The sequence below is a fragment of the Stegodyphus dumicola genome, chromosome X1 (genome assembly GCF_044657685.1).
Source record: "Stegodyphus dumicola isolate Sdum_Otavi_A_Nest chromosome X1, ASM4465768v1".
Taxonomy (NCBI): Eukaryota; Metazoa; Arthropoda; class Arachnida; order Araneae; family Eresidae; genus Stegodyphus; species Stegodyphus dumicola.
Window position 1 is genome coordinate 228,518,732 of NC_140780.1, and position 24,412 is coordinate 228,543,143.

Consider the following 24,412-nt stretch of genomic DNA (forward strand, 5'->3'; position numbering starts at 1 on the left):
ACCTTTCTTTTAGTCAAGACTGTATCGATTTAAAGGACAAACAGGTACAGGATAAACAAACAGGTCATCAGAAGCAAATTTCTTTGCTCCTGATGAGGAGGGACCTGTACTTGTTAGCCCTCAAAATTGATAGAGTCATGACTAAAATATATGCCAAACATAAAGTGGTTGCTTTCCTAATTTTCTGTACGTATTTGTTAGAATGTAGAAACATTGCATCCTTAACCTCACTGTGTGTCGATTTGGTTATTTGGACTTACTAAAAAGATAGATATTTTATTAAAAATTAAATATCTAAAGTCAATTAGCAGATCTTTGCTCTTAATTACCAGCCAACAAAAATTAATACAGAATATGAAAGTATTTTTCTTAAAGAGTCACAGTGTGCTAAATATCTTGATGTCGTGTTTATTAAGATTCAGCTCATTGCAAAAATTGTCATGAAAGTAAATGGGACCAACAATTTTAAGTATACTAGTTGGCTCAGAATGAAGCTGTAGGAGAGATGCTCTAAATTTAACATATGATATATAAGTAAATCTTCTCTGACTGTTGTTAAGCATTTGTGTCCTTTAGTAGGAAATGAATTATATTTTGAAAATACATTATAATCAGCCACCCAGATGGTATAGTGGTTAAGGGAGCCTGACTGCGATATCGAAGGGCCCGAGTTCGAGAAGGCATGGATGTAAAATTGTCTGTCCCTTCAGAGGAGGTAGTGGTGGCTGCCTATTAGGTGCTTCCACAATAAAATGGCCACCACTTCTGGCCTTAGTAGTGGCCAGTGCCGTTATAGGCAAAAGTGCCCGCCATTGGGGGGAAAAAAAATACGTCATAATCAGGTGTTAAGTTTGATCTTTGGAGTGGTATGAACAGCCCCAGTTCAAATCATATTGTTGCTTATAAATATATGCTTTGGGAAGAAATAAGAACAAGTTTTTTGCATATTTGAAAAGTTGATAAGTTCCTGCAAATTATATTTAGCAAAACTATAGCTTGAACCTAGCTGAAAGAATGAAGACTTAAGATATAATGCCTCAAAATATTTAAAAATAAATAAATAAATAAATCAAAAGAATAAACAATTGTATTAACAGACCTGAAATTAAGTATAGAGTGTAAAGTTAACATGGCACAGCTAATACAGAAAAAATTTTCATTTGAAGCTCTTGTAAAAATCTGTTAGTTAATTATGTTGAAAAAATATCCTTAATATGATAAATTGTTTGTTTACACTGATAGATCTCACTTCACTTTATATATCAGAACACTTATGATGGGAGTTCTGAAGTTTGCCTTTTTTTTTTTTTTTTTTTTGTGAATTGGATTTTCCCCATTTTTGGGAAATACTAAGACCATCAAGTTTTTGACATTTAATCCTAAAATTGAGAGTTTTTAAAATGTTATTATCTTGTCAGTTTCCAGATTGACAATTGAAATTCCAAATGTTCCAGTTGTTCTAAAATGCATTGTTGTAGCTTTATATTTTGGACAACACTCGCTGCCTTGCAAAATAGTTGTTCAAATTAAAAATCTTTTCTATTCAGAACTGTGTTTTAATAATGGAATTACATTGAAATGGATATACAGAATTGACAAAGACATGTTATTACTTAATATTTTAATTCTTAAGTTATGTCTCTGAAGAGTGTAATTAAAAGCCAGGAATTGCAGGTAATTCATTATGGGTTTTTGTCTTCCAGTAAATGAATAAGCTGGCTGCATGGGGTTTCCATGGTATTTTATCCCATGTTTGTAAATGTGGTCAGTTTTCCTTAGCAAGTCTTTCATGAAGGCATTCCTGTTTTAAGGCAAGTTTGATGTGTTGTGCAATAACTAGTAAAAAATCCTATCATATCATACTTGAAGAATGACATTTTAAATGCAAATATAGGTTAAGCTAAAATTTCATGCATTAAAATGAAAGGGAAAATAAAGTGAAAAATTTAATTTTTTATGTGTTTAAAAAATAGCATTAATGTTTCTTGTCAAGATCTTATCTGGTATTTTGCACTTTACTTGATTCCCCCAGCCTCCTAATGCATGGAAGAAAAACCTCATTGAAATGTTTATTATTTCAATTTTTCAATAAAATCATGTCCACACTAAATAAATTTTGTTGCCAATTGATGAAGTATAAGATTTTTTTTTCCTTTTTTTGCTCAACATTATAAAACTGCATACCTTAATGCAGCTTAAGGTAATCAGTTAAAAAGTCAGTGTACCGGACTTCTTAAAAACATTCTATAGCAAGTTTATTTTGTAACTTAACACTGTCATAAATAAAATATATTTTCATTTGGAATGAGGTCTGCTAAATACTATGGATGGGAGAGAAGCTGGTATCTGCATTGCTGAATACGAGTCCAGGAAATCTGAGCCTTACGTGTTAGAGCATTGTCATCAAAAGTTTTATTTCCCGAGTTTAAAGTAGTATTTTGTGTTTTTGGCATATCTATGTTGACTCACTAGCACAATAAATACTGTTGTTATTGTATTTTGTGCCATATAACCAATAAACATTTTTGCCTGTTTATTCCCAAAACAAATATTCTGACGTCTTCTGGCCAGATTTTGTGTTCTGAACTCTGTGTTTCCACACATTTGTTCATTTCATTTCTGGGTCACGATGCTTCGTCTCCTGTCACTAGCTGTAAATAAGAATATTTACTGCTGTTTATCACAGATAGCAGTTATTGAGAACATTCAACCTCATGTTGTTTCATTCCTGGTATCCATGTTCAGTTCATTGCAAGTCTAATAACATCCCCATCTTTTCATGCAGTTTTTCTCTTATGCTCATTTCTAGAACAGTTTGAGAAGCTGTCACTCATCTATTTTAATTTTATATTCTTCCACTTAAGCACACATTTCTTCAGTTGTCACATCCCAAATACACCCTAGTCTGGTATTATCTTTAAATCATGCCTTCGTATATCTAAACATGCTAGCCCAGCTTTTGACAGTGGAAAGAGAAAGTAATGTAACTCTGTTAGACTGCAACCGTGCATTCTTGTATATTTATCAGCCTTCCTTAATTTAGAATAATGTTTGGTATTTTGAATGTTAATAGACATTATTGACTGACAACTCTTGATTAAATATTAACTGCTTTCACTTTTGTACTGTCTGTGTCATTTACGGTCTTTCATTTTTATACTTTCAAGAAATAATGCAATCATTGTAATAGGTGTATCATACATCAAAGATATGTAGGCTTAGAACTTGTTGCACTCCCATTATAAGTGTTACAGCCATGTGAGCCATATTTAACTGTAATAGGTTATGGCTACATAAGAGTCACTGTTCCCAAGCTTCTTAAATTGTAGAATGATTTATACTTCATTAAAGTTCTCCTTTTTTATGCTATTTATTTCCTAGTTATTCTTTTACACTTTTAGAACCACTATCTTTCTATTACACTTTCCATTATCCTGAACCATCCTGAACCAAATTAGAACCATTATCCTGAATAGACGATAATGGTTCTAACATTGTGGATTATGATGCAGGAGCGAGTCAGGATATAAATTTCTGTGTGCTGCAAAAAGTTTGGAAGTGCTGTTCTTCTTATTGTATGGATATAATTATATACCTGCAGTAATGAATTAATTTGTAATTAACATTTTGTTGTGATTAGTTATATATATATATATATATTTGTCATTACATTATTTTGTTAAACAATTTCATTTTACCCCAGTATTTTTAGAGAAACTACATGCTTGGATTGCAGTGCTAAAACAACACTAGTTTATGACATGTCCTGTTTGGTTACATTCTTGTTTTAGTAAATATATTCTAATAAAACTTTCTTCTATTGCTTAGTGTTTATTTATTTGTAGTTCTAAATTTATCTCATTAATCCCATTATAAACTTTGAACTGCTTTAATATTTTAATATGTGCTTAACAAAATAGTCTATAATTTTTTTCTTTAAAATAGTAGATGTGTGTATTACTATGAAAGAACTGCACTGTACTGAGAAATTTTAGATTTTTGTCGCAAAGTGTAACGTTTACCTACACCAGTTGGTAAAGTTCATTTTGTATTGAGTGTAATTGTGCTCTTTATCCATGTGTGCTCTCTAATTTTTTCTTATTCTTTAAACATATGAATTTTAAAATCTAACAGATTGGCATAATTTTATGAAACTTAAAATGCTGACGTGTACTAAAATTGGTTTGGTAAAAGTATAAAACAGAAACATTTACAGGTATTTTTTTAAACTTTTATCACTTTCTTAAGGCTATGATTTGCCAGTGAAACTTAGGAATCACCAATTTTATGGTATTGTTTCTAAAATAAAGTTATGTCTCTCTCTCTTTATATATATATATTTAATATGCAGTACAAAGTCTGAAATATGGACTCATTGGGACTTTGGCAATTCTAGATTTGGTATTTTTCTGAATCAGTTTAAATATGAGATGTACAAATTACAAAATTAAAAATATGAAATAGTGGTTTATGAAATATTGAAGCATTTCATGACCTTAAAGCGGAGTTTCTTAAACTTTTTTCAGTCGCGACCCCTTTTTATAATTGAGATTTTTTTCACTACCCCCAGGACCCCATAGTATTTACAAAAATTTTGTGCGACTCCATAAGTATTGCACAAATCTGACACACGAATGAGTGAAACTGTCAATTTTTTCACTTGTACTGTAATATACTATTGCAGTTTTAGGTCATTAACTTTAGATTCTAATTTTAGGACAAAGAACAATATGAAAATTTTAAATAAGAGACAAAATGACAGTGTCACATGCAAAGCAAGGAAAATGAACGTTTATATTATAAAAAGAATGCATCGAAAAATTTTTGTTTTTTTCTTTTCCTGTATTGTCTTATCTTTATTTATTTTCAGATACATTAAGTAAAAATATATGATAGTTGTAAAATTATTATAATAAGTTAAAGAAATATCAAAAATGCTAAAATTTTTGGTGATCCACTGTTGCAAGTCCCAACCCACAGTTTAAGAAATCATGCCTTAAAGGAATCCAAATTTACAAAAAAAGTTCAATATTTATCTGTTTGCTCTATTAAACATTTCTTTGAATGTAGGTTGTTTAAGTTGCTTCATTTTTTGTGCTAATACTTTTGATAGAAAGGCATAATTTTTTGTTTTATAAAATTCCATTCTTCAGGTTCTGTAATTGCTGTATCAAGAACTTCCACTAAAGTGCCTGTCACAATTTTTTTGTTTTCAACAACCTGTCTGCTTCTACTTGTTTCACTATTTGTAGTGATATTGTTTGGATTTAGAGCCATTCTACATATTTCACTGTTTGTTAGTTGATTAATGATTGAGGCATTCTCATCGCAATGAAAAGTTTCTGTTATATCATCTTCAATTTTCTACCACTTCTCCATACCACAGATTGTATTAACTATAAAATTTTGCTTTATGTTTACGATACTTGAAAACCTTTAGATTTGCAATATTTGAAAACCTTTAGATGTATATAAAGAAGGAAAACCTCCATAGATGTAATATGAAACAGTTTGACTACTGCGCCACTGATTCTGGTGGCCAAATCACCAGATGTATAGGAAATTGAGGAATATGGTATGAATTCAAAGAACTTACAGGATTTGTTCTTTGACAAAACTTTTTGCTATAATTTAAACACGGATTTTTGTAGATTTCATTACTCAAAATAAATAATCCATTAATTAACCATGAGCATTTTCATGTTTTTCCCCATGTTTAACTTGCATACAAGCCAGTTCCTCTTAGAAAGTCATCTGCATAGGCATCTCCTCCTCAGGCAGAAGGCAGGCTAGCTTCTGAATTGCCCTTGTATATTTGAAAATGCATAATAGGGAAATATTTTATTGGAAAAGAAAATTTAGGGTCTTTGATTTCTTTTTCATGTCACTTTGACTTCTTGAGAGAGAGTATACTAAGAATAAATAATGACTTGTTTTGCTTTTTTTCTCACTGTTTACTAGGTTTTAAAGCACTTTCTCACATGTAAAAGTGTAAATTATGTATAAAATGCATACATGTAAGCAAAAATAGCTGAAAATGAAAAGGACATTGCAAACATAACTTCAAATATTAATTTTCAGGTTTATTATTAATATTTTTCATTATAAATATATTACTATTCAGTTATCTGTTATTCAAGTATTAAAATTTTGTCTTTTTGTGTTCTTTTAGAAGTTACCTGCTTGGGTATGTCCAAAATTGGAAGTGAGAGAGGATATTTTTATTCCTTCTGAACCTGTAACTTTAATACATACTGAAACAAACGAATATGTTGTAATATCACCCCCTTCATCTCATATTGCCCCTGCACCCATTCGCTGTCTTCTTTTGTCTGCTGTACATCGTGAGGGTCAAGTAAGCATTTTTTTTTTTTTTTTTTCTTTTTTTGTTGTTCTTTGGTTACAAAAGTAGCTTTATTTTTCTGCTAATACTTGAATGGGAAAAAAGGTAGTTATAGACTTTTAAATCATACTACAGTACAAAGTCTTTAATCCGGACGTCCATAATCCAGAAGGATCTATATTCCGGACCTCAAAGCTGCAAACTTTCTGCGCATGCATAGCGTTTACACATGTGCATAATACGTTTACGCATGCGCGTTCAATGTACACTGAAGTGACGAAAGTCATGGGATACCTCCTAATATTTTGTCGGTCCTCCTTTTGCCCGGCGAAGTGCAGCAACTCGACGTGGCATGGACTCAACAAGTCGTTGGAAGTCCCCTGCAGGAATATTGAGCCATGCTGCCTGTATAGACGTCCATAATTGTGAAAGTGTTGATGGTGCAGAGTTTTGGGCACGAACTGACCTTTCGATGATATCCCATAAATGTTCGATGGGATTCATGTCGGGCGATTGGGTGGCCAGATCATTTGCTGGAATTGTCCAGAATGTTCTTCTAACCAATCGCGAACAATTGTGGCCCGGTGACATGGCGCATTGTCATCCATAAAAATCCCATCGTTGTTTGAGTATGTTATGTGAAGTCCATGAATTGTTGTAAGTGATCTCCAAGTAGCTGAAGGTATCCATTTCCAGTCAATGATCGGTTCAGTTGCACCAGAGGACCGAGTCCATGCCATGTAAAAACAGCCCAGACCATTATGGAACCACCACCAGCTTGAACAGTGCCTTGTTGACAACTTTTGTTCATGGCTTCGTGGGGTCTGCGCCACACTCGAACCCTACCATCACCTCTTACCAACTGAAATCGTGACTCATCTGACCAAGCTACAGTTTTCCGTTCGTTTAGTGACCAACTGATATGCTCACGAGCCCACGAGAGTCGCTGCACGCGATGTCGTGCTGTCAGTAAAGGCACTCGAGTCAGAAGACAAATTTCGCCGCACTGTCCTATCGGACACGTCTCTCGTACGTCCCACATTCATTCCTGTGGTTATTTGACATAGTGTTGCTTGTCTGTGAACATTGACAACTCTACACAGACGTCTCTGGTCTCGGTCATTAAGTGCACGTGGTCGGCAACTGCGCTGTCCATGGTGGGATGTTATGCCTGAAATTAGATACTCTCGGCACACTCTTGACACTTTGGATCTCGGAATGTTGAATTCCCTAACGATATCCGAAATGGAATGACCCATGCGTCTAGCTCCAGCTACCATTTCACGTTCAAAGTCTGTTCTCGTTGTGTGGCCATAATCACGTCAAAGCCTCTTCACATGAATAACTTGAACACAAATGAAAGCCCTGCCAAAGCACTTCGCATTTATACATTTTCTACGCGATACTACTGCCATCTGTATATTTGCATATTGCTATCCCATGACTTTTGTCACTTCAGTGTAAAGTGTTTGCCTATTTTGAGAACCACAATTCCAATCTCAGAAAACCTTTTCGGCATCAATTTCATTCATGTGTGTAATGAACCTGATAACGAACAGATTAAATTAAGTGAACTTTCAGAGGAATGTTTTTAATTCCTATTTAATGCCATGAAGGACCTTTCAAAAATGAAAAATGCGGTTGGATATCTATCAGCAGCTTCAAACTGGCGGCCCCGAAGCAATTCTAAGCGGTTCGTGAAAGCATTTTAATTACATATTTGTTGCAAACAAGGTGTTGCAATAATTTCAAGATTTTAGTTATTGAAGTCGGAGTTTACGTTCTTTTTATTACCATTAAAAATGAAAAGGAGTGACACTAGAAAATCTATAAATGGAGTTAATCTAATTAACTTAAAGTGTGATATGAACCTTATTCAAAGATCTGAAGTTCAAGATTTTTTTACCTTTTATTCATATGTCTCCCAAAATCTTTAGTTTCGAATTTTTACCCTTGGAACAATCTACTACCAGTCTTCAGCGACTTTACCACTCGGACAGTGTTAAGCCTCAGGCGAAAAGAATCATGATATTTCAAAAGTCAAAGTATTGTTTTCCTTCTTCAGCACATTGTTAAGCCACAGGCATTAGCTCACCAGCCTTAAATACTAACACAAAGGACAATCTGGGACTTGAATCACTAATCAGATGAAAGGTAGGTTTGGTTTATCTGATTAACGGCAAATCACACGAGGACTATTTGCCTAAGGATAGGGATGCCTTCATGGAGGCCTTTCTAAGGAAAACTGGCTTGTATATACGTTAAACATATGGAAAATCATGAAATGAAGCCTGCCCGTTCGTCGGAATGTGAACCCCAAACCATAGTTTGAAGAAAGGACAAAGTCTGTTCAAAATCCGCGTTCAAAATCTATTAATTCTAGTCGTGCGGCCATAATCCCATCAAAGCCTCTTCACATGAATAACTTGAACACAAATGAAAGCCCTGCCAAAGCACTTCGCATTTATACATTTTCTATGCGATACTACTGCCATCTGTATATTTGCATATTGCTATCCCATGACTTTTGTCACTTCAGTGTATAACTGATGGTATAAGCTAGGCTAAAATTATCTAATTATCTATTTCAGTTAATGTTGCAGATTGCATTGTTCCTTAATCTTCTAATTGGATCCGGCTTATTATTTTTTGCAGACTGTTAATGCAATTTTATAGAAGTAAGCTTGAACTTTCGAATATGTCAAATAGAATTTCTGATGCAAAGTATCTACAAAGCGAAAGCATGTTTCGATGTTCATCAAACAAAAAGTGGAATTGCTGCAAAAAATGGATGAAGGCATGAAGAAAGTGACAGAGAGGCTAGTGAAAACGAAAAAATTTCGATTGAGAAGTTAGTCGGTGTTCTAGGCACAGGAATTACAGGACTTGAACAGCGGAACTTTGTAACTGAACAAGAAATTATGTCTGTTTATAGAATTAAAGAGAAAGTATTAGAACATGAAACGAAGCAACTTAAATAACTTACATTGAAAGAAATGTTTAATAAGGTAAACAAATAAATATTAAGCTTATTTTTTTGTAAATTTTGATACCCTTTAGATCATAATTGCTCTTTATTTCATAAATTACGGTTTCATATTTTTAATTTTATAATTTCTGCATGCCATCTTACCAGATTTAAACTGATGATCTATAATTCAGAAAAACTGCTAATCCGGAATCGCCGAAGTCCCAACGAGTCCGGATTAAAGACTTTGTACTGTACTGCTAAGCATATAAGTTACAACAGTGGCGTAGCTAGAGTAGGGCAAGGAGAGGCATCTGACTGGGCACAGCATCCAGGAGTGCCAAACTGATGTTACGAAATTTTAGAATGAAACTTCTTTCATTCTTGGCACACAGAAAGGGGCACAAGATCTTCCCTGGGCACTGAAAAACCTAGCTATGCCTCTGAGTTACAAACTGTGAAAAATTTCACGTAAAATTTTATATTTTAAATTGACAAATTGTGAACAAAGAGTTTTTGTGAATGAAGGAAAATTATTCAAGTGTCAGAAAAAAAAGTCTTGTAGATTGCCACTGTAAATACATATGTGTAAGAAATTCCAGGAAAATCATATCGATAGAAGGGGATCAAATATTTATTTCTAGGGCTGACCCAAACAAACAAGAGAAAATAAGTTAAGAAAACAGCTATACCTTTTTGGTGATGCTACTTTTTTTTTTCTGGTTAGATAAAGAGAAAATGGTTTTACTAGAAATAATACATCTAGTTTTTTTGGGGGGGATTGTCATAAGTTCTGTAAAAAAATAACATTCCAAAATATTTTTATTTCTAATTTAAATTGAACAACATTGACACTTTCAATACTTTTTTGCTTACATCTGAAACAGATGTACTGCTGCGGCTAAAAAACACTGATATAAAGTAAGAAGACTCTACTATTATTGTATGTTGATCTTCAATGCAACAGTATACTATAAACTGACTAAATAGTTTTGACAAGCGTGGTATTTCCCCAAAAGATAGTTTATATCATTAGATGAGTCATGAAAAATTAGCTAGGGAAAAACATTATTGAACATTTTTAGCCCAGAACTGCTATTAGTCTGAAAACGACATTTTGCGTCAGTTCACTATAAGTATCGATTTCAGTTTTCAAATTGTTGAGAATAATAAGAATATAACAAATGAAAAGTAGTCTTGGATAAATTTCTAGTAACTTGCGTTATATTTCTTTAAAAGGAACCTGCATTCTGATGCATAAAAATACATAGTAATATTATTACAGTATCTAATAAGATACTTTCATTTCTACTTCATTGTAACTTCAATCTTGCCTGTTCTGATTTTCTCTACTACTCCTTAGGCCTCAGATCAGCTGTGAATAATTAGAGAAGGTGAATATCTTATATACATACATGCATTAGCATGAAATAATAACATGCATTCACATGAAATAATAATATAATTATGTCGTTTGTTGAGAAAGGTTTTTATACTTCAGGATTTCATTTATTGTAAGCCTGTTGCTACTAATAACTTTGATTGAACTCATTGTTAATATATAATTATGGAATTAGAATACATGCAGGAAATGTAATCATTCACTCCAGCATTGTATAGTTTATATTATACTTACCACTTGTTGGTACACTGAGAAGTATAATCTTATGGTAAGACAATGCATTTCATTAGAAGTAATAGTCTTTTTAATGATGAAATCATAATCTAATACTGAAGGCAAAATATAAGCAAACAGCATGGTCGCGTATTCACAAACTCAAACAATGTGAATGCATTTTTTTGCAGATGAGGAATAATCCTATAAGCAATATTCATTTATGAGGATTGATTTTCCCTGGTGTTTGCTATGTTGTTTGGTTTGATTTTATGCTGCATAGCAATACAAATAGAGCTATAATGCAGATGTAATATGGTGGTGAATTCATAAGTGGAATATATGCTTGTTGCTAATACTCCAGCTGTGTTATTTAGTGATAGAAGATGCAACTATTACAACTGCATTTCATTTAGAGGTCAAACAACAAAAACTAACGTTATATTTTCAGATTTTCACAGGACTAGTTTCAATGGTTTATAAGCTATAAATCATCGAATCTAGCTCTGTGAAAATTTACAATACAATGTTGATTTTTGTTGTTTGACGAAACATTTATTTGGTGTACTTGACTTTTGGATCACCCTGTTTATATGTGTATATGATAGATATGCTTGTTACTTTCATCATGTGCAATTCATAGGAAAAATTTAAAGTGTATATGAGACTTCTTAAAATATTTGCTTTCATTTAGCCAAATATTTATACCAAGTGAAAATTTTAATACGTTTTTTGAAATATTGATTTAAAAATTATCCATTCTGAAATTTTTTGTATTTGATGTAATACCTGCTCTCACATAATGTAAAGTTTAAATATTTCTTACCTGTTGATAAAAGCTGGGACCTAAATTTGGCAAATCTTCAAATTTCTTTTCTACTCAGAAAACCTTTTTATTAATTTTATATCTCTTTAGATATACTGTTAGAATTTTATAATGTAAATATTACTTGTGTTTGATATTAAAAGACAGACAAAACATATAATTTAAGTTATTTAATTCAAGAATAAATTCAATAAATTTTTATTGATTTAATAGGATAATTTAGAAGCCTTCTTTCAGGTTTTGAACAACAATATAAAGCGATATCTTTGAGGACATAGGCATGCTAGTTAAAACAGGCATTTCTTTTGTTTAATATTCTACAATTTTTAATCAAATGAGAGACATACATAAAAAAATTTGATGTTTTTGTCTAATTTGAAAACAATTATTCATCTCCTTTCTAAAAATTTCTTTGTTTTCAATGCAAGTCTTACTCTTCTCTCATGTTTTTATGTAATTTTTTTCAAAATTTGATGGTCTTAATTTTAAACAATGCTCTTCTTTCAGTATGCCAGACATTTCTTTTAAGTTCATCAAAAATTTTTGTATCTGAGTTAAAAAAAGTAATCCAATCAAACATTTGAGTACTTTGCAGGTTCGCAAATCTATTGCTAAAATTGTAAATTACCTTGTAGAGCCCAGTATATAAACTTCTTTATGAAAACTGGAGTAGCAGGAAACTACACAAGAGAAGGGTTAAAGTACCCTTTATTAAATCTTTGAAAATTTACAATGCATCAACTTGACGCTAACAAATTTCGCCTCTGCTTGGGCGGTAACTGAAAATCAAGTAACGAAACTAAAAAGTTGAAGATATTAACAAATGATAGAACTAAACTACAGGGCTCAGCAAGATCCTGTAACTTAAACCCCCTTCGTAGCTAGTGGCAGCAAATAAATGCAATTAAGCCACTTGAACCAGCAATAAGCAAACGTACCTACAGCAGAGGTGGCGGCTATCGCCTGACTGTCTCCTTTCTTCTATCGAAACTCGGCTTTTAAATACTTCCTTCAAAGTAGAAATTTGCATTCCTTCATGCACGCTAGAACATTTAACTAGTCTGGCACTGAAAGTTAGGGGAATGAAGGCTTATTGAAAAGTTTCAACTTAATCTTTAACTTGTTAGTTAAAATAAATACAAATCCCTACAACCTTTCTAAAATGGATAGCATATATTTCTAAATCATTTTCAGCTGAAAAGTTATGAAAATATTTTTGTTTTCTTCATATGTCAGCTGCTGAAAATTGATAAAATTTGAAATTCAAGCAAATATTATTCCAGAAATATATTGATGAGAAAACAAGAAATGGTATTTTTAACTAAACTGATGAAAATTTGATCCTATTTTCCCCTATAAAATATTAAAATATTTGAAATTGTAGTACAGGTCTGTGTATTTCTGACGAAACTCTAATGTCCCTTCTCTACCCAACCCTCTAAGGGTAAGTATAAAGTATTGAATAATAAAGTGATCCTTTATTTACAATGTTACATGTAGGTAGACATTGGCAAAGCCAGAAGAGGTAAAGCAAGGCTTTTCTTTAATTGCTTTTTTTCACTTAATTGAGACTTAAGAAACTACATGGTCTGTGGCTGAGTGAACGGTGTATGAACAACTAGCGACTGTTTCAAACATTGCATATCACTTGATAAAAATCTACACAAGCAGTGCCTGGATAAAAAAAAAGAAGCCTACAAAATAAAATTAGGACTTCTGAAGACTTTACAAATAATTATTAAACTGATTAAATATGAGGTTTCAAATTTCTGTGATGTTAAAGTATATAAAAGCCTTAGAGTTGAAAATTAATTAAATTATCAAAAACTGTTTTAATTAACTATTATAAAACAGTATTTCTGATTGCACAAATATATTTTCATAATCAGACTAGGGCATTGTATGGCTTTTGCTGAAACAGAAGATCAGTTTTACTTTTTACTTAGTGCATTAAATTTTGTATACTAAAAATTTTCTGATCAGTTGGATAATTTATAATAATTTTTCTTTCTACAATGCGTATTTGTATGCAGTTTATATCTCTAATTTTGTAGAGTTCAGGGAAAGCAAGGCCAACAGCCATTTGCTCCTTTCTCATCAGGCATAGTCAAAGTTTAAACATATATGTAAAGAAGCTTACATTACAGTCATTCAAATAAAATGCATCATTTTAAGAAATTGTTCTTGTTTCTAAATATATTAAATGCAGTAAAGTTTTAATATAAGAATTTGCTTTATATAAATTGAAACTAATTTTCTTGTGCATGGCACACACACACACACATATATATGCATGTGAGCTTTTTATCTGGATGGGATTTTGTCCATATGAGATTTTAATCTGTGTAGATTATTCATCATGTGGGGGAACTTTTTGCGAGTTTTTATGTAGTTACTACCAGTGACAGACCTAGTCTCATATTTATCATATTAAAGTTAATATGACGTTTCATTTTTTATCTTAAATTTGTGAAAAACCAGTTCATATTATATTTAGCACAAATATTTTTGGGAACTGAATTTTGTGGGTGTCCAAAAAAAAAGAAAGAAAGAAATGTACAACTAGTGAAGGTTTTGCTTGATACATTCGTTTAAAAGTTGAAATAGTTATACTTAATGTAACTTTTGTGTTCCTTCTTTAACTGTTATTTTATTAGATCCTATTATCTTAAATTTCTGTCTTTTACTCAGTAAATATCTGAATATATCTGTGTGTTGTTTTTATCGGTATGTATAATTTTTAATATTTTTGTTATGGTTTTCTAAATTTAAGCTGTATCTATGTCCTTTTTGTATGTTTTCCCCGGAATTTATCACTTTATATGTGATTTATTTAAAAATGAGCCTTTATATTGTTTAAAACTAATAATCAAATTTATTCTGGCAGATTTAAGGTACTGCTTAGTTGTCCCATTATTAGATTAATTTTGACATTAGAAACATCTTTAATAAAATATTTTCTAAACTGTTTCAAGCAGTATATAATATTATAGTTTTGTTGCATTGCACTTAACAATGCTTTTCATCTATTGCTCTGACAGACATTGCCATTGCAACAATATTGCACTGTTCTACATTGTTGAATAAAAACCCATAGATGACCCACAACCATGATAGATTTTTGCATCCTTTGACTGCAGTCAGTGGTATCTGAGTTCAGTGCATTGTCCTACACCAATGACTTCAGAGGTTAAACGATAGTAATTGTAAAGTCACTGATGACAACTGCTTTAATGGGCATTTGTGTGTGTATGTGCATATACACGAGTGCTTCATTCCTTTTTATCTCTAAAATGATAACAGTCATGAAGAGTAATGCATACTAAACAAAGTGTCTGAATTATTCTGGGAATAGGTCTGAGTAATTATACTGACTGCTTTGAATTGTTTCAGGTTGTGAATAAAAATGGAAGAAAAAAAAATTCAAAGCCTAGGTCTCGGAGCTTGTTATTTCATTGTCATGGAGGTGGTTTTATTTCTCAAACTCCTGAGTCGCATGAAGTAAGTAATTTTTGTATGGCTCAACATTAATAATTGTTTCATCTTTAGTTGTTACATTATTGCTATGAGTATAACTAATGAATATTAGAGAGAATTAGCTGTAATATTAACAAATGTATAAGTAGGAAAATCTGATTTTTATGCATTTTGCATTACATTTATAAATCACTTCTACCTAGCCCTCTTGATTATATTTTCAGATTCATCTAAAAATAAATTGTTATATAAGATTCAAGTGTTGGATTTAATATTTGGTTACAACAAATTATTATTATTTAAAATATTTTTATAACCACTGAATTTAGGATAAATAAGTAGCAAAACAGTATTGGTTTTTGCGGTTTACTTTTATAAATCATTTGTGTGCTTAGAATAAATCATGCAGCTCCAATTTTTCTGAATGTTTAGAAAATTTTTAAAAAAATATTTTTGCATCGATTTCTATACTTTTATGTAATTAATTACACGCAATTTGCAACCTTTGTTCGAGTAGTGGGGATAATGTATATTCAGGTAGTATTGAAGTGAGTGGTTCTTTTCATGTGGGAATGAGTCACTGGTGTCATTTCTTGTGATTAAGCAAATGTTATAGGTGTTGGTCATCAATTCTGTAAAATTTGTACTATTTACATAGAAATAGTTAAATAAATATTAAATGCATTTGAAGATTACTATATTGCTATGTATATAGCCTTTGAATTACCAAAAAATATAGCCTTTAAAGTAAAAATTTTTAACAAAACTTTACAAATTTAGTGTAAAGTATTAAAAAGCATCATGAATTATTTTGTAAATGCTTGATTAATTAGTTAGATACTAGACATACATATATCATTTGGGTCACTTTTTATATAAGAATGAAATATATATTAAACATAAGTACTGTACAAAGTCCGTAATCCGGACGTCTATTATACGAAATGATCTATAATCCGGACATCAAAGCCACAAATTTTTTTTTTGTATGCTTTACGCATGCGCATTGGGAGGATGTGTCTCCAGATACGTTAAAAAATGCTTGGCATAATTTATGGCCATCTACCATATTTCATGATTAGGACAATGAAGATGATAGTCGCGAATTTGAAGGTTTTTGGATATTATAAACTAAAGGTGAAATTTTCTGGTTATTGGATTTTGTAAAGAAAGCTGGAGAAGCGGTAATAAATGAAGATGATATAACAGAAGTTTTTCATTGCGACGACAAAGCCCCAATCATCAATAAATTAACGGACGGCAAAATCTGTAGTATGTTTCTAGATCCAGAAAATACCACTTCCAATAGTGAAGAAAGTGACAGAGAGGTTATTGAAAATGAAAAAAATTTTGATTGACAAGTTAGTCAGTATTCTCGACACAGCAATTACAGGACTTGAACAGTGGAATTTTGTAACTCAACAAGAAATTATGTCTATTTATAGAATTAAAAAGAAAGTAATAGCTCAAAAAACAAAGCAACTTAAACAACTTTCATTGAAAAAAATGTTTAATAAAGTAAACAAATAAGTATTAAGCTTTTTTTTTTTTTTTTTTTTGTAAATTTTGATACCCTTTAGATCATAATTGTTCTTTATTTCATAAATTACGGTTTCATATTTTTAATTGCATAATTTCTGCGTGCCATCTTACCAGATTTCAGTTGATGATCTGCAATCTTGAAAAACCCCTAATCCGGAATCGCCGAAGTCCCGATGAGTTCGGATTACAAACTTTGTACTGTATTTCGAAATCTTTTTTTTTTTTTTTTTTTTTTTTGTGTGTGTGTGTGTTTGTGGACAAAGAGCTTTTAGAATATTACATCAAAAACAACTTTCCCTTTTTTGGATGTGAATTAGTTTATCAAACGGTGCCAAATTTGGCATTTTATCAGAATTTTGGTGATTTTGAGATCAATTTGTGTACAAAATGTCTCATTCGGAGACTTATGAATATTTTGATGGTTTTTTTTTCTATACAGAGATATTAATATTGATAAATATTGTATTTAAAAAATAACATTAAAATAAAACATTTATTTTCCCCTGTGATGTTATTAAGAGACATTACTCTCCATTTTGGCAAATTTGGAATATTTTGAGTCTAAAAAATAAGCAAGATAATAAATGCTATAAAGAACAGTTTCCAAAATAGCAAAAGGAAAAGAAAGCTACTGTAGTTATTTTGAAATTAAATTTATGTGTCTTCTTTTATATTTTTTCAGTGTAAAAGTTTTATGCTGTGTAGTTGTCTAACAATATTCAAATGTGCATCAGTTTTTCCTGTAAAATTTCTTTTTACACTTTTCTTCTCTGCATTTTTTGTTTGAAAAATCATCTGGATTTTTTGCTGTTACAAAATTGATAGGGATAATTTTCCTTTAAGAGATTAGACCTTGCAGCTAGGAGGGTTTAGAAGGATTTGAAGGCAAAATTTATTGACCTACGATTCCAAAAAATGTGACGAAATGAAAAGTGTCTTAATGATATTAATACATTGTAGAGATATTAGGTTGTTACAAAGCAGGAAAAATGAGCAATGCCCTCGCCGGGACTTGAACCACGGACCTCTTGAATATGCATTGAGCGAACTGACCACTACACCACGAAGGCATGCTAAGAAGGCTGGACGAATACCTTATATACTCCCCCTTTCAAAGGGCGACTGGTCTTTAGGGGACCCAATTGCCAAATCCTGGTGGTGGAGAATCGTCATCCACAAAAAGTGGTACAAAAAGTGTATATTGTTCAATAAATAATTGCTTTAATTTAGTCTCGTTTGCTGGTAGGTCCTGAATTTTATCATTCATGGTCCTTAAGAATACTTACATTTCCATATGCAGAAATGGATATGAACCCTAATTAGTTTTTAATATTTATTTTTCATGTCATTCTAATGAGATTTAAAAAGCATGCAATTTATGCCGAATATTTTTGTCCCCTTTTTCAATAGAGAACAGAAAAATGAAAGCATAAAAATCTGAAAAATCTATTCTGATTTTGTTTAGGATGAATTAGTTGTTTTTTAATTTCATTGTTATTATTATTGGCAGTAATGCTGTCAACATATCTTAAGGTAAATTTAAATAGATCAAGAGTGTTAAAAATTGCTGTGAATTTAAATTCTTTAATAAAGGGGAAGAGGTTACCAGTTGATGTGGAAAAGTAGTTTACATTGAAATACCATTAATTTGTTGCTACAAATTATCTCAAAGTTTATTGAAGTTGTGAAAAGCATGCATTTAAGATGTTCAAGTTTCTTATTTAATAATTTTGTCTCAAAGAAATTGTAAAGCTCAATAAGACTTGTAAATCTGATCTAGAAGTAGTGGTGTAAATAAGGGTATGGAAAGAATGCTGTCCCATTGTGGCCCAAAGGCTTAGGGGGCCCTTGAATGTCCTGCTGAACTACATTTATATATGTTTAAACTTAAAAGACGACAGATTCTTTTAAAAGGTTTTATATATGAAATAGAATCCATCTCCTTTAAAATTTCCAGGGACCCTCTATATCATATTATACATATATATATAAAAACTTTTCAGCATTACTTCTAATAATAAAATATTTATGTAAGCACAGCGCAAAGTCTTTTTCTTTTCCACCAGTGCAGTCATAGGTAAAGCTGAACTTTGGAAACAGATTTTTTACTTGTGATTTGTAATACTTGTTTTGGGGTTGGGGGTTTAAAAAAATTCCACACCAATCAAAATATCAATAACCCAGTCCAGTTTTAATATAAATGTATAAAAATTTCTCAATGAGATTTTCGTATAAGTTGTATGAAATCTAAGAGCAGAAGTGCTTCAAATGGTAAAAGTCAGGGAGATCAGACTATAGGAGGTTCTAAGCTAGTTTCCAAGCTGCATTGTATCAAAAGCTATTTACTTCTAAAGAAGAAAGAAAAGAGAGAAAGAGAAAAGAAAAAAAAATATTTTTGTAATAAATTCTTTTGAATCAACTTTTATAAAAGCCGACATTAGGAATTCATACTTATATGATAAAAAATCTACCAGCTCATTTTTATTTGCATTATTATTGATAAAAAATGTAATGAATGCATTATGATAATAAAAGACTTTTAAGATGTTCATATGATTATTATATAAACAATTTACTTCTAAAAAGATGAAAAGGTATTTTTAATAGCTTTATGTTCAAAGACATGGTAAATCATGCAAGTTGTTTGATACCATTAATGTAGTTTAACTGAACCTGAAAAGTTACTGAATGTCTTCAGATTCTATCCAATAAGACAACAAATCTACATTTTTATTTATATTATTTTTCTTTTAGATATATCTGAGAAACTGGGCACATGATTTGAATGTTCCCATTTTATCTGTTGATTATACCCTTTCACCTCAAGCTCCATTTCCCAGAGCTTTGGAAGAAGTTCTTTTGGCATATGCATGGGCACTAAATAATGCTGATAAATTAGGTAAACTACTATTTTCAGTAAATGTTAAATCATCTGTAATATTTAATGAATCATGTGTAATATAATATATTTTACACTCATGTTTATGAAAATTGCAATGATGTGAAGGAATCAGCGAAATAGAATGAAACATATGGAAATATGAAACTGTGTTTGACAACAAATTGAAATGGAAGAAAAAGATTGTAAAATTCTTTTCGAGATCACTAACATAAAAAGCTTTTAATTTGAGTAAAGCTGAAATCCGAAAACTAGAATACAATGACTTTTATTTATTTTAAAATTCTGTGTAGTCTTCTAAAAATAATAAAATAAGTAGCACGGGGGAACTGCTATTCGAGACAGGGCTAAAGGACTGGTTCTTCAGCTTCTTGCAGCTGAAACTGGAAGAAAGGACTGATGACGTAGTTGGGTTCGCTTGCTGTTTTGAGAGTGTCTTATTCAGACTTTGGTTGCATGAGTATTTGCTTGAAAATCAAAAAGTTTTTGAAGAATTGTTTGGTAAATAATATGAGCAAGAGGTTTTTATCTTATGAAATTACACTATATATGCATTTTTATCTGACCTAGTAATGTAACTATGGCACATTTAATTAAGTTATAGCATGCATAAAACATAAGCTTAAACTAATATTTAAAGCTGAATATACATTAAATATGGTTAACTTTTCCCACAATATTTTTTTAAATGTATGTAAATAGTAATCCATCAACAAAAAACATTGATAAATTTCTATATTTACCAAGAATTATTTTTGAGTTAAAATATCTCAAATAATGTCACAAGTTGGTTATAGAAATAGTGAATAAAATTATGAAAACGTATTTTCAGAATACGTGCTAGAAAGACCTTGCAAACCCATCTGATTAAAAGTTAATTAACTCTAATTATAAATTTCATAATATGTTAAATCAAAACAAATTTCGCTTCATTTAATTTTGCGTTTTAACAAGCACTAGAAATGAGTTAGATTTTTCTAAGCCTTGGCAGTGACTATTACTTATAAAATAATTTAAAAAATGAAATTGATATTTATATACAGTACAAAGTCTAAAACCCGGCCATCCATTATCTGAAATGATCTAAAATCCTTGCCTCAAAGCCACAGACATTTTTTTTATTAATGCTTTATGCATGTGCATTTGATTTTTCCTTCCATAATAAAAACATGTGGAGATTTTCACTTAAAAATTTTGATTCTTAATTTAACTTAGGCACTAAATCAAATACCTTGTTATGGAAAAACAATCATGTAAGCATAAATTTGTGAGATTAATAATTTGACTCTGTAGCTGAGTATCTACTTGGCATACATCTCAAACTGAAACATTCACCTATTTTATATCCCTGACGCCGACCTAGAGAGTAATTTTTATTATATTTTGCTTTCATCACCACATGTTTATCAAAACATGACAGCTTCAGTAATAACTCATGCTGTGATGTCTAAACTTTTTTTCATATTAGTAATTGAATAACAAGACTATGGCAACCTTTTATGCTAACATTACGCTTGACGATGATTATAGATTTTTAAATGCACTAAGAAATGTTGTCGAGGAAAAATTCAACAAAAATTTCTTTTCATATGCTAAAAATAAATTTTGTTAATAAAACTCATAGGCTAAAAGATTGCATTTAGTGCTATTTTAATTAAGAATAACTGATATGTTATTCACCATAAACCCATAAGCGGCGGAAGAATATGTCGGCACCGGACGGCAGAATTTAGGGAAGACTAAATTTTTGGAATTTGGGGAAGCACCGAGTGGCAAAATTAAGGGATGGGAAGTTTTTATGATTTAGAGAAAGCACTGGTATCCAAAGTTTAGGCATGGTAAAAATTTAGAACTTAAAAAAGCTCTTTGTAGCAGAATTTAGGACCCGTAGAGACTGCACCAGGCGGTATCGAGTGCCGGCCCTAGAAAAAGCCTTAAGTATATGTGGGAGTTTATTTATTCAGGACTCGGATTAGTTTGAAGCATGTGCAGGAAATAAATGTAGGTATAGTAAATAACTGAACTAATACAATTCAGACTTAATTCAGTACACAATAGGAGTAAGACAAAATTTAGCGAAACAACTTTTTCGTCGCCAATCTTGTGATGCACAGCCAATAATGTATAATGGATGCTATTATGCTAAGCTAACATTATCTTTACTGATTCTAAGGCATTTCAATTAATGTAGCAGACTGCGCTGCTTCCTGATCTTCTAATTTGATCCAACTTATTATTTTTTGCAGACTGTTATTATTACGGCAATTTTATAAAAATTAAGCTTGAACTTTCGATTATGTCGAAAAGAGTTTCCAATTCTGGAATTGGCAAAGGCTCTACAAAGCGAAACCATGTTTTTGTTTAATGGACATGCAGCAATTGCATGTCCATTAAACAAAAACATGCAATTGCTGCAAAAAATGGATAAAGGCATATCCGTCTCAAAATTATGCGAGGAGCATGGCATTGAAAAGTCCACTGTATATGACACAAGAAAAAAGAAAAAGGAACTTTTGAATTTTTTGTGAAAGCATCTTAAACAAAGTACATTGAAAGAAATGTTATATAAAGTAAACAAATAAATATTAAGCTTTTTTTGTAAATTTTGATACCTTTTAGATCATAATTGTTCTTTATTTCATAAATTACGATTTCATATTTTTAATTGTATAATTTCTGCATGTCATCTTACCAGATTTCAATTGATGATCTATTATCCGGAAAAATCCCAAATCCCAAATCACCAAAGTCCCGGCCAGTCCGGATTTCAGACTTTGTACTGTACTTTCTTATATATACTTTCTTATATTTTAAAAGTGTGTACTGTAACGCTAGTTTATCTTTATGCAGAATTTCGTGATTTATTTTGCAGTCTTATAAATAGCTAAAAAGTGCATAAAATAAATCATATAAAAATTATGTGAATAATAAACCAAATAATGATTTAAAATATTATTTTTGATGCAATAAAATGAATTAATTTACATAATTTATTTCCATTTACCTATTTTCTGGTTAGCTTTTCTTGCCGGCGCAACGGATGCTTTCCAATTGAAGTGTCGAACTCTTATAAACGTTTGTAAGCAGCAAAATAAAATATTTTAAAAAAAAACGTGTTGTTATTGACAGAGTGAAAATGTTTTTCAAGTTTAGAAATAGGATTTTTAATATTTCCCATACATTTTCAAAAATTTTCTTGAACCTTCTTGAAGGCTTTTTAAGGGAAAGTGGCTCATATCTACATATGATTTTACAGATAATGATCTGATTACAGTACTCTCTGAAATGCCATCTGTAGACAATTTAATTTGCTTTTGTTTCATTGTCGCACTTATTTGTGTTTCGGCATACCGTCTTTTTCTGAAAATAAGACATCCTCCGAAAATAAGCCCTATCGTGATTTTCGGAACTTTTTGTAAAATAAGACATTCCCCAAAAATAATCCCTAGTTAAAATAATGTGACAAAAAAAATTCGTTAAAGAGAGTGGGTTGATTTTATGCTGCCACCACTGTTGAGGGGTCAGAATAGAGGTTTACTAATTTGGGATTCAGCCAGTACTCACCGTGCTAAAGACATGATAAACTTTCTTGCTGAGAGGAAGATTGATCAAATAATGATTCCGGCAGGAATGACTGGTTACCTCCAGACACTTGACATTGCAATAAAAAAGCCATTCAAGGATCATTTGTGGATGGAAATCAATGAATATATTGAAAACAGAATGGTGAGAAATCATTGAGGTAATTTTGTAAAACCAGGCTTACAAGAAGTTGTGAATTGGGTAAAAAATTCATGGGACAAAATAACTGATAGTGATGTTTCCATTGCACTACGAACAGGCTACTTAGACAATATTTTCATTTAACGATAGCTATATCGCAAGACATGAGAGATTCGGACCAATGATTCAACAGGAAATGGATTTAGAAGAAAATCAGAATATAATTCAGAATTTTATTTATGACGATGTTCCAGAAGATGACATGACTGTAATTGAATAAATTTAAATTTCTGTATTCTGTGTAAAATAAATATTAAATAAAAATATATAAATATACTTTTAATTTTGAAATAAAAGTATATTTATATATTTTCCCCGAAAATAAGCCCTAGCGCGTATTTTGGACCAAAAAAGAAAGTAAGACAGTGTCTTATTTTTGGAAAAAGACGGTATATGTTTTAAAGATACATTTTCATTTTCCATTTCCTTGATTAGTTTTTAGTCACGAATGGGATATTGTCTCGAAATGGCATTTATCATTGAATCACTGTAAACGGCATATACTTTTCAAATTGTTGCCACCAAATATTATCACCCCGCATTATATTTAAAGAAATTTAAATAATGGAGAATCTGCATGAATGCATTTTCTTGGAATGCGAAAAAACAACGGTATAGAGAGCCATCAAATTTTGAATAACACAATCCTCCACCCGAACATGACTACCTGGAAGCTCGAATTTTTAATTTGTTTTATTATCTATTTTATATTTTGTAAAACTTTAACAAACTCAACAATTACAAAGCAAGCAGTGGCAACACTGTATGGAAAACAGCATTTTTATGTCCAGTGCATGAGACTGTTTATCGGAAATTTTAAAGATATGATATTTTTAAATATTTTATAATTTTTCTGTTCAATCAAATTTTATGTGTCGTGAGTGTCAAGAATGAGATATTTATAAATAAAGTAAACATCAAAACGTTAATAATGAAAAGACAATTTTTTTTGTTTTGTT

At 31.2% G+C, this 24,412-nt stretch overlaps 1 protein-coding gene across 1 annotated transcript in view; it reads left to right on the forward strand.

Annotated features, from left to right (window-relative positions):
* Positions 1-24,412, forward strand: part of Hsl (hormone-sensitive lipase) — a 79,669-nt gene that overhangs the window by 15,909 nt on the left and 39,348 nt on the right. Inside the window, exons 3-5 of the mRNA XM_085806949.1 lie at positions 6,173-6,355; positions 15,146-15,253; positions 19,526-19,670. Coding sequence (XP_085663075.1) covers positions 6,173-6,355; positions 15,146-15,253; positions 19,526-19,670 — 436 coding nt within the window. The remainder of the gene's footprint in view (positions 1-6,172; positions 6,356-15,145; positions 15,254-19,525; positions 19,671-24,412) is intronic.